This window comes from Rhinolophus hipposideros (genome assembly GCF_964194185.1).
Source record: "Rhinolophus hipposideros genome assembly, chromosome: 1".
In the NCBI taxonomy this organism is placed as follows: domain Eukaryota; kingdom Metazoa; phylum Chordata; class Mammalia; order Chiroptera; family Rhinolophidae; genus Rhinolophus; species Rhinolophus hipposideros.
The window spans coordinates 44,775,058-44,787,671 of record NC_138047.1 but is presented as its reverse complement, the minus strand read 5'-3'; the positions used below and the strand labels follow the sequence as shown (position 1 = coordinate 44,787,671).

The 12,614-nt window shown below is 31.8% G+C and overlaps 1 protein-coding gene across 29 annotated transcripts in view; it reads right to left on the bottom strand.

Moving 5' to 3' along the window:
* ADGRL3 (adhesion G protein-coupled receptor L3) overlaps positions 1 to 12,614 on the bottom strand; it is a 744,191-nt gene that overhangs the window by 482,214 nt on the left and 249,363 nt on the right. For all 29 annotated transcript variants that reach the window (XM_081060173.1, XM_081060156.1, XM_081060146.1 and 26 more), the window contains exon 3: positions 4,618 to 4,860. In XM_081060173.1, coding sequence (XP_080916299.1) covers positions 4,618 to 4,672 — 55 coding nt within the window. In that variant the 5' untranslated portion in view covers positions 4,673 to 4,860. The remainder of the gene's footprint in view (positions 1 to 4,617; positions 4,861 to 12,614) is intronic.

Genomic DNA, 12,614 nt, shown 5'->3' with positions numbered 1-12,614 from the left:
TTTTACTGGAAGTTGTGTATGTATGTATGTATGTATGTATGTATGTATGTATATATATTTATTAGTTTAAACCATTGACACATTAAATAGTATTATAACTGCCAAATAGATTAATAATACAATTCAAATTAATAAAAACACATAGTACTAAAACTATATGCATCTGATCATCATTTTGTCCCCGCTAGGAACTGTTTATTATAATTAATTTATCAAACACAATAAAAAAGCAGGTCAGCTTTTAAAGTCCATGAATATATAAATGCACATGTAAGTTTAAACAACAAAAAATAGACTTGCAGAAAAAACGTATGCATATGGTGGTTATAAAATTTTTAAACTCAATTTTTATGTAAGTGTACTATAAAAAACATGGTTTCCCTTTACCCATAGAGAGCTCCAATGATCCTGTTTTCTATCTTTTCAATAGTATCACAGTTTATAAGTACAGTTTAATTAAGATGAGATATATTTTACATTATCTGAGCACCCCAGTCACTTTTTCTCAACTCCCAGTCCCTTGTGACTTGGGTGATGTCACACCCAGGACGAGATCTCCTAGCCCAGGGACCACATTGAACCTTGGTTTTCCTTTACTGCCAATCAGCATGAGCCCTAGGTGCCCATGTTATCATTGGATTATTGTTCTCCGATTCCATTATTTCCCCTTGTTCCCAATCACACCATTAGAACTAAAAAAAAAATCCTTTATCTTCATGCAACACTACATTAGATAGCAGCAAAGAACTGGCCATCTGCTGTGGCTACTTCTCTTTGCTTCTGCCAGGTTTCATTTCATTATAGATAAGGGTTATATGGCTGTACTGGAAGGGGGCACAGTGATGGAAAACAGAAAGAGGAATACAGAGGCACATAGAGACATCGAATATGGACAGATAAACATGGAACTAGAGACATTTCCTAATTTAAAAAAATTGCATATATACACAATGTGGACATACTGATTAATTTTGTTTCTCTATACAAATATTGGCCTGACTTTCTAGGATGATGTGGTGATTATTCAACTAATGTAAACATTATTCAGAATTAATTCTTTCACATAGTTTCTACTTATCCTTGTATATAGATCATGCAAAAATGCATCACGATTACATACTACCATACATACTATCACCACTGACAATTAATGCCTGCATCACTGACAATTATATACTATAATTATATTATTATATACTGACAATTATATACTAAGCCTTCATACATATTGGTTTAATAATAATTTGTTTAGATACTAGAATTAAGAAATTTATGTCAAAACTTGAATAGTGAGGTTTAAGTAGAAAAATATTTAGTTCTAGTTTCAGTGCAAGAATAAGGATAATGATGCATCTTCCTTATCTAACAATCAGATATTTAGGTCTTTTTCAAGGAAGTTAGGGATAGGAAAATCAAATATAATAAAGATTTACCAAGTGCCACACACTGTGTTAGAAGCTATCCATGTATCAGTCTATTCATTCTTAAAATAACTCTCCATAGAATAAATCTTTACTCTTGCAGATGAAAAGTATGCTTATAAATTTTAAGTTACTGTAGGCTCCTTGAGGGAACAATTAAGAATCTTTTAGTTTACTACCATATTTTTAGCAGCTTAGCACAGTTTTATGGCTTACAGTGGATGATAAACAGTATTTGTTAACTGGTTTACAAAGCGAGGATGTGGCAGAGCTGACATTTTATTTCAGGTCTGTCAGATTTCAAAGCCCAGTCTGCCTGTGCTAAGAACATGAAAGAGTTAGATGACCTGCGATTCAGCCTCACCTATCCCAAGTGACCCAGAGAGCTGAGATGGGATTCTCCATAGGGAAGAATACCCTCTGTAGGAATTGATTATCTACAGGCAGTAAGACCAGAGGTCACAAAGCCAGGTCCTTCATTTTAAATCCCCCCAGGATCTCATCACAGCTGTGTAACTTCAGTCAAGTTCCATTACCCCTTGATACCTCAATATTTTTAACCCTGAAAAGTTAATGATAAAGATTATAAGAACAAATATTATTAAACATGAGAATGTTGTGAGAATTAATTGTACTCATATATCTAAAGCATATGGCTATAAAATCAGCAGTCATCATTATGATTTGCTCAAGAGAAAAGATGGTGATTCAGGTCATACCCAGAAAAGTTAATTCTCTATGGTCAGGAGGGCAAATAAAGCTGGGCATAACAACAACAGTAGGCAAGGGGATGTTATCAGGGGGCTGTTTGGGAAGGAAGAGTACTGATATAATTGTGGCATCCATTTAAACTCAGTCATCTAAGATTATAGGTTATAGAATATTCTTTTAAGCCAGGTTAAATTCTTTTAAGACTCTAACAATGTCTATCTTAGGAGATTTCAGCACAGATCAAAGGTTCACGCATTCCTCTATTTATGACCAAGGTGGGTTCCAAAAGTCTTTTCAAGTGAAGCCCTTCATTTACATGTAAGTGGAACCACAATAGCAGTAGATAGAACTTCTATGGAAGACAGACAAAACTGACTTGCATTTTCTCTGGTGCCAGGTTTAAAATATCTCTGCAAGGTAATGGGGAGAGAGTTTATAAGTAGATGGCTTCTATATTGTTTAGCCTGATACGGTTCAACAAAACATTAGAATGTAGTTCACATAAAATGGGAAGGATTACTTAAGTTTTTAGCCCGAAATATTTTATATACTGGGTTAATTTTCCAAGTGCCCTATTAGGGGATTTAAACTACTTAGTTACATGGAGAGACTGTGTGTGTGTGTGTGTGTGTGTGTGTGTGTGTGTGTGTGTGTGTTCAATACAGATCCCAACCCAAGAACCATAATCTATGGCTCTACCATATTTGGGACCTGATGAAATATATAGTAGGTATTAGTTTTAGAGACCAGAAATTTCAGAAAAGTATCCTTTTTTACAATGCCTATTTCTGCTATTTTTAACCTACCTTCCTCACACAAGTTTAATTTTAGACTGACTTTTCAACATGAGTTGTTTGTGTGTATGTATACAGATACGAATACTGTGATAACTAATTGTACTGTATGTATGTACGTATGATGAAGGAAATTAACATGTTCAAGCACTTACTATTCATCAATCACTGTGCTAGATTCCTTACATAGGTTATTCATTCAATACTCATAAGAACCTTATGAGTGAGGCATTTTTATAACATCAAAAAACCTAACTAGAATCATCTTTAGATATACAGATAATTATAAAAGCACTTGTTTAAAGCAACATCATTCTTTTATTATCCCATGTCACAGAATGTTATATGCACCCAAGTATATAAATGTTTAAGTGTGGCACCCAATATGAATTAAGGAAACATTTAGAAATTTTTGACAAAATTTACAAAATTTGAAACTAGGTAGTTGTATAATTTTACTTTAATTCTTTAATAAAGCGCTATACTTATACTGATTTGTCAGAAATAAAAGTGTTAAATTAAGAAAACTTTAGAGAAAAACTTCAAGAGACAGAACTTATTTTATCCAGTTCTTATAATGACATCAAAATGCAATTCAAGTTGAAACTTAGGAACATAGGCCAAATTTAGAATTGCATCACTGATGAACCACAATAGTTTTCTGTAATCAATTAAAAACAAAAGTGAGCTAAAGAGGCTAAAAATTCATTTCAGCTGCTTGATACACTACAATATTCAGAGACCTCCTAAGCAGTGGCAAAGGCAGCTATGTCCCTTTTTCTTTGCCAAAATTACCATTAACATATAAGGTAGTGACTATATTATACCATTTTCATCTTAGAGTAAAACTAATGGTAATTAGTAGAAACTTTAAATTGTGAAAAAGGAACACACATATAGACTTTAATTTGCTAGTTTTTATAGAGATTTAGTGAACGTTACATACAAAGTTGTATAGAATTTGTCTTGCTTATTTATCGAATAACTGTGTTTTACAAAATTTGCAGTTACATGATTTCTTAACTATTACATTTGTGTTATAAATACCAAGATGTCTAAATAAAGTTAGTCTTTTATGAGTATTTAACATATTTCAGTAAAATTACCTTTCTGTATATGTTCAGATTATTTTGATGGTTTTCATTTTTCTTTTTTTCATTGAAAGTTATATGACATAAACAGTTTTCCTTTAATGAGAGATTTAGTTTGTATTCTATGTATTAAAGATTAAATAGAGTAGTAAACACTCAGAAACAAATGATTATTTGGTTTGGGAAATCAGATACTTGGGGGTGTTTTCTTTTAAATGTGCAAAATTACTATATTAAAAATTATTTAAATTATAAAAATAAGGAAACCAAAAAATACACAATAAAGTGCACAGTTAATAAATGAGCTGATTGCCCCTAAATGTAGTAAAAACAAAGAATAAAACATGCAAGAGTTAAAAACAAAACAAAACCTTTGGTAATATATATATTTCAAATTGTACCTTAAGAAATCAAACTCGTATTTATTGCAGCTTAAAGTACACATTATGGCCTTTAACTTATTTTATTTTAACTATTAATATGTGGTAGGCAAAAACTGTAACATCTTACAGCAAAGATTTAAAGAAAAGGGTCTAGCATAAAAAACTGAGATAATATTAAGCATTACACACAAAAAAAAAAACAAATTGAAGGTCTTACCATGAACTATCGGTGCTAAGAGCATCATGAAGACGAGTAGCTGTGCTGGCCACATGGTTGTGTACTCAGGTGTGAGAGTGCCTCAAGAGCAAATGTTTCAAATGTGAAACAAAATAATTGTCTTTCTGGTTCGTTCTTCTTCTGTATTCCAAGACCAATGATTTAAAAAAAAAAAAAAAACACAACAAACTCAAAAAGAAGTATTCTTCAAAAATACAAACAGCAATATCCCAAATATGAATCCTGCAAACAAGAGAAAAAAAAATGGGTGATCAAATACAAATTTTCTTATCTTGACTCCTTGACAGTTTATCTCCTGTCCAGAATATCTGTTACATCTCCTCACTTCTTTTTAATGAACACAGGCATAGTGCATAAAAATGAGTAAGCAACCTAGAGGACATTATTTATGCATATATTACCAGTGTTTATTTCCCAGACCTCAAAAGTGCTGAAATAAATGATTCAAACTCACTGGAAAATTAATATGAACATAATATATTAATTTTACAATAATTAATTAATTATTCATTAAATGAATAAATTTGTTAATATGTATAAATAGATTTGGGACTTACTGTGTTGCTATTTTCCACAAATGTAATTTGTACTGATTTTAGAATACTGAAAAAATTTGTCCACTATTTTAAGTTTAAAACAAAATTATTTAAATGTATGAGTCTTACTTTTATTCTAGGCCCTGATATCCATTCAGAAATTACTCTACATATTAACTACATTTCTATTCTAAGCATCTTTGTAAGTAAATCTGTGAAAATTATAGATTTATGCTAATTAATTATGCTCAAACAGAATTAATTCATTCAACAATGGTTTATTGAGTGCCCACTGAAATACAAAGCACTGGGCTAGGAACACAGGCTAGAATACTGAATAAAACATGCAACCTATTCTCCAGGATCTTACAACTTAAGATGAGTTTTCTTGCTTAAAAGCATTAAATATATACATGGAAGGCACTAAACATTTTAATCGTTAAAAAGTTATTTTACTAAAACAAATTGATATAGCTGCCTTCTCTTAAAATCTGCACAGATTTATCTTAGGAAGTGAAAATACTAAAGGAATATGACCCAAATTTTGAAGATTTTGTCTTTCAAAGTCAGCAACTTTAAAATTCATCAATCAAATTAAAACTGGATCTTCCTTCCCCACCTTCTTCTCTCTCCCTCTCTCCCTCTCTCCCTCTCCCTCTCTTTCTGTCTGTCTTTTCGATTCTGGTGATTGATACATATTTAAAGTACTTTCACATTTTGAATATAACTTTTTCTTTTTTTCTGGAAAGATACTTTCTAAATAGAGTTAGTTTAGTGAAGACTGTATTAATAAGCCCCATTCTACCAAAATAAATTCCAAAATATTTCTGAACTACTTCCATGGTTATAAGGCAAAATTTCACAGATTCATCTTCATTTCTGACAATATTATTTATAACCTTGTAACTAAGAGCACAGATTCTGCAGTAAGACTACCCAATCTCAATTAGTAACTCTACCGTGTTTCCCGGAAAATAGACCAGGTCTTATATTTATTTTGCTCCAAAAGATGCATTAGGGCTTATGTTCCTGAAAAATCATGCTAGGGCTTATTTTCCGGTTAGGTCGTATTTTCGGGGAAACACAGTAAATACGACTTGGGTGTTATCTGTAGTCTTCCAAGGTTAGTACATAGATTTTTAAATTTGAATGATTTCCAATTACATTCACTAACAAATCAAGTATTTTTCACAATCCTTCTCCATAAATTACATTTTTAGTGATATAACATTTACATATGGTACCTTATGAAAAGTGATATAAATTTTAAAAAGGATTGGTGTAGTTATTTAATTTTTCATTTGTCACTATCTTAGTGACAAATGAAAAAGCAAATATCTGTTATCATAACAGAACAGCTAGGTAATCTTGATTCACATGTACCAGTATCTCACTACATTTATAAATAAGAGCTATAGTAACAAAAAGAGCCAAGTATTCAGAGAAATATTTATTTAATAAGACTAGAAAATAATTTCAAGTATTTAATTTATGCATAAATGCTTTGATGAGGGGCTTTAATACTCATTATTCAAATTTAAGATTGCAATATTTTCATGATTTATTAATATTGCACAACAGTAAGCACATATACAGCAATGCTTCATAGCCCAGCCCATATCCTAGGAAATAAAAGTGCATTTTTTCTCACAAAAATGTCTTTTCAAATCAATTCTGCATGGAATACTCCCATGATGGGAACGGGAGCTCTAACAATATATATTAACTCAAGGAAAAGATGAAAACTTAGATGACTATAGTACAACTTCCTCTCATCGTGATCCTATAATATTTCAAAATCTTTGGTGTGCTGATCATTGGGTAGAAGCAAAACGAGCTTTAAAGAAGTTTAGACTGAGTAAAATACATAATCTTTAAAAATGCTAGCCATAACTTACAAATGTCTGAAACCTAAAAATATAATTTTACTTTAAAGTGTTCTTTTTGTTTGCTAAATTATGTGTATTAATTCTTTTACATGTGAGTGCATATGAGTATATTACATGAGTACACTATGAAATTAGAAAAGCACTATTAGTTTGAGTCTTACTACTGATCATACCATTTTATTTTTAATTAAAGTTTCTCTTAAAATTTTGACTCTGAAAACCAAAGTTTATTGATCAAATATGCTTATTACAGTTTCTTATTACAAAAAGGTCCAAATATCTTTCATTTCTTTTAATATTTATGGAGTCAAAGCACATTATATTAAACAATTATTAAAAAGTATTTTACTAATGAGTGTAATAGCAATAAGGGGATGAATGTTCAAGCAATAAATATTTTCTTAAATAGTGCTAAATACATTTGAAGATTAATAGAGGACACATTCTCAGTCATCTGGTTTAAGGTTTTCAAGAAATACTGAATTCAAGCAACCCACACATGTGGCATAGTATTCCAGAGGTCATTATGTAACACAATAATGTGAAACAGGTCTGGTCACAGAGGGTACAGTATATATTTACAGCATAATTCTTGAATTAAAGAAGGAAGAGGAGGAAAGGGAGAAAAATAAGGACAACAGATAATGCAGGCAATGCAAATAATAAAATCTGAATTAAAAATACAATAAACAATAGAGTTTTAAAAAAAGGAAGGAAAATGACACAGCTTAGAAGACCTGGAAGACCTGCAAGAAGAGAATGGTAATAGTGCCTGAATTTGAAGAATGTGTATGATCTCACTAAACTGTAGTGGAGGAGGAACACTCTGGGTTAAGGGTTATTGTGAAGAAAGATGAAGAGCTGATATAAAAACAAAGCCTGTTACAGAACTCAAATAGTTTTGTCAGGTCTATTGAGTAAATAAGGAACAGTAGAAAATACTACAATCCATTGGGGCAGAATAGGAAGAGTTTTCAAGGCTATACAAAATAATCTAAATTCAATTTGATTAGTTTTGAAACTAGCATTTTGTAATATTTAATAATTTCGTAATAGCTAAAGGCACACATTACATAAATACATAATAATTGCAAATACTCTATTTTAAGATTGTGGGTAAATATTTACAGTGAGTATATTCCAAAAAATTTTATAATCCTCCAAATTTCTCCTAAACACTTGAACAATTTATTCTGAATTTGTCTAAATGGTTTTTGGTTTGAAATAAAGAAAAAGAGTTAGTAGAGGCATTAACTTTAATACAAGTATTAAGTGAATTATTAAATTAATAAACTAACTAGTATTTAGATAGTACCTAACATGATACCACACAAAAATAATGGAGCATTGCATTGTCATATTATGATAATTTGTCAAGGTTCCAACTTGCATACCACTGTTTAGCAGCCATTATACTATCTGAGAACAAATATTGATTCCAGAGAATAACAACACTTACAGATACAATGGTATTGTTATCCATTTGGCAGTATATTCCTACCAAATAACAGACCATAATTTACTTAGTGGTACAGATGTATATTTCATAACACATTCAAGTCAAATAAAACCTGGAAGCAATTTGATATACCCTAAGTATGTATTTGCCTGACCCAGACCTGCATGCGGCCATGTTTTATTTAGTCCTTTACTTCCGAACATATTCTTAAAAATCCTAAGCTCCTGTCATTAAGTATTAAATATTGCATATGTCAGAGCCACCCGCACCATGAATACCAAGAATGACATGAGCTTTAGAGTGAGAAAAGGCAGTTAAGTCCTCTCTCTTCAAGCTGTGATCTGTATGACCACAGGGAGATTACGTAAATTTTCTATAGCCTAATGTTTACATCAGAAATTAATACTTATTCCACCAAGTGCTTATAAGGCTTAAACAAAGGATGTATATGTATGTGTATGTACAACGCATAAAGATTCCTGGCAAGAACAGGCATTCAATAAGTGAGAATAATCCTTGTTTTCATTTAATGAAGAGTTTTATATTCAACGGTAGAGTTATAAATGATAAATGAAATTGCATTTGGTGGTGCCTGGGACAAAAGAACATTTAATAAGAGTTTGTGAGTGGTTGGGTGCAAAGGGGGATAGAATCAGAAGGTACATCAAAAACACCATGCTTTTCAAAGATTAAATTGCTCATGGTATATAGGAGAAAAAGGAGAGGAAAAGAAACATACCCTCGGTTGCCAGTATTGATAACAATATTTGCCAGGTAGTATGGTGGGAGTTCAGTCACGTACAAGTCCAGATTGTGATTTAAAATATAGATCATTTGAAGGAAGTCAAGACACCAATATTTCAGGTTTAGAAATATTGCAGTTATGTATTTTGTCAGGGCGAAAGGAAAAATAAATCAGGACAGAAAATACAATGAAACAACAGAGGATAGGTACAAAAGATACCAAAAAAAGTTAAATCAATTTGGAAATCAGAGAGTAGATCAGGACTAATCTACATTTCTACTAGAACTTTCACTCAAGTCTCCATTCTTCCCTCATTCCTTCCCTATCTCCTCCATAAGTGTCAGAGTGATGAGAGCAGACAGACGATTTACTATTCAATTATTTTTTTTAAATGCTACAACACTTTTCAAGCAAAGAAATGTTAAATCTCTAACACATTAAAAGAAATACTAACAATATTTTATTGCTTAAGTAACACACATATTTCCTTATAATTATATTCCAAACATAATTTGATGCTGTGTTAGAAAACAGGTAAGCTAGGAAGGTAATTTTAATAAGAAAGTACTTTAGAGTAAAAGTTCCATCTAATTGTCTTTCAGATAATACTATGATCTAATAAGTGTCTATTAATGTTCAGGAACAAATTTGGATTTAATGAACATTGCAATTTGGCTTTAGGGCAGCACATCATTTAACCATGAAATAGATTGATATTTTGCACAGGATCATTTTATTGCAAAGCGTCCTTGAGTTAACCTCTTCCTGGGAATCCCACAAAGTATTTGATTGGAGTTTGTTTTGCAACAGACTTTGAAGAAGATAATACCTGCTACCACTGACGTGTTCAATAGGAAATAAAATCAACGAGTCTGAAATTAAGCTATGTATAAATAATTACAATAATGCAATTAGTTGAAAAACAATTCAATTGCTTGAATTGAGATAATTAAAACTAAACAACAGATCCCAGACTCTCCATGTATATGGTTTGGAAATATACCTGATTTCAAAATAGATCCTTTACTTTGCTCTTCAAAACTGAAAATACTCTTAAAATCTCAAATTTTTATCAATATTAACTGTGAAAAATAAGTCTAAATGCATATAGCTATTCTTTAAGAGGATATTCAAAAAATCAACAATTGCTTAAATATATTTCATTTATGACTGTAATCAAAGATTGATTTCTATGTTTTTAAGAGAAATAGAAATTAGGAAGGACAGGCGAGCTACAGTTTTTTTAAAAAAAGAATGTAACAGGTATCTACTACAAAGTAAATTAATTCCATTTCTAACAGGAACATGTAACTCTATTCCAAAATCCACAGGGTACCAGGCAAGTATCAGTCCTCATAACAACAGCTAACGTTTATTGAGCCCTTAACTATATCAAGCATTTTTGTAAGAGCTTCTCACATATTAATACATTTAATTCATTTTAACATAAACATTATTGTTAACCCTATAACAACTCCAAAGAAAGGGTTATTATTATTCATTATTGGCAAATAAGAAAACTGAGGGAGCAAAAAAATTAAAGAGCTTACTGACGTCTCATAGCTACAAATAAAGGAACCTAGACTTGCACTTGCACTTGCACATCTAGACCTGTGGTCTGTGCTTTCATTCATTAGATTCTCCTGCCTCTCATCAATTCTACTGATTACGGATTCCGCAGCATACCTATAAACTGAAAGTTTGTGTCCCCCCCAAAAGTCGTATGTTGTATATAGACCCAAATGTGATGGTGTTTACAGATAGTGCCTTTGGAAGGTGATTAGGTCATGAGAGCAGAGCCCTTATGAATGAGATTATTGCCCTTATAAAAAACCCCAAAGAGCTTTCTAGCCCTTTCCACCTGTGAGGTTAAAGCAGGAAGACAGTTGTCTATAACACAGGAAGTGAGCTCTCATCCAAACTCAACCATGCTGGCACCCTATCTTGGACTCCCCTCTCCAGAACTGTGAGAAATAAATGTCTGTTATTTATTAGACACCCAGTCTATGACACTTTTAATACAGTAGCCTTTCTGAGGATAGCACTTTATGTAAATGGAAGGAACTTTTAGCTAGGTGTGATTAGTGGGTTGAATGGATAGAGATGAAGATACAGAACACAGCTCTACACTGAAATATTCAAACTTCAGATTGAGAGAATCATAACATAAACAGAAGGCCTACATTATCTCCCATCTGAATAGTTCCTACCTGGCATCAAGTACTCGGATACCTTTGGCACATCTGAATAGATACTAATGATTTTTATCCGTTCTTGTTTTGGGTGAGTGAGAGGCAAGACCACAGACTTCGTTAGGTGAGTTTCACAGGAATGATGATCTTGGAGGTTCTTAGAAGCCAAGCAAGTGCTTCTTAAAATTATATAAAAAGTTGAAAACAATCAGGGGGCAAAAAAAGCTGTCTCCCAAATAAAATTTTTAAAACACTTCAAAATATAATTTCAATCAGCATGACAATTTAATTCTGTTATTAAAGTAGTTTTTCCAAGAAGGGAACTGAGGTTACATTGCATACTCCTAAGAAGCAAATATATCTTCAAAGTAGAATTATTTGTGACTTTATCATATTTATTTTAACTTCAAGAATCAAATGACAAATGATTAACCAAGCTAGCTTCAAACCTTTCGAATGTATAGTGGATATTTATTGTCTACAAAGGCTTTATGATTGGGATAGACCAGCACTGTTTTTTGTTTTTTTTTTCCTTTTTGGCAATTTTATAACTGAAATTAACTGAGTACTTCATGATTGACAACCATGACAATGTATTATTATTTCTGGTGTTAGTTTGTGTTATAAGTGAAGTTTCAAGGTGTGACTTAAAACCAACATAGCAACATGTACTCCTATAAAATTCTAAAATTTATAATTACCATGGCAAATAGTACTACGGTTGCATTGGTAAAAAGGTTGTTTCCATAACTGGGAACAATAAACTTTACATGTCAAGTTAAGACCATCAGAACTGTACCAAGCAACAGTATGGATTTAGGACACTGAGCTCAGCATCATCTCGTTTCTTCACATGATTTCTCTGAAAACAGTGACCATTACTAAATAATGGACTTCAAAATAAAGTTTAGAATAAAGAAACTCAAAACAATGAGATGGCAATGTCAAATTAATTCTATTCCAATTCCTCAAGGCAAATAAGGAAAAAAAAAACAAAAAAAACCTTTATTTACACTTTCTATGAAGACTTTCCCAACCAAGTGGAATGCGGGGGAAGCTAAATCTCATTATGAGCTTGATAACTACATCAGAGTTTCACTGTGGTTAAGTTATCATGACTGGTCAGTCCCATTTATCTCTTCCATGTAAATAATT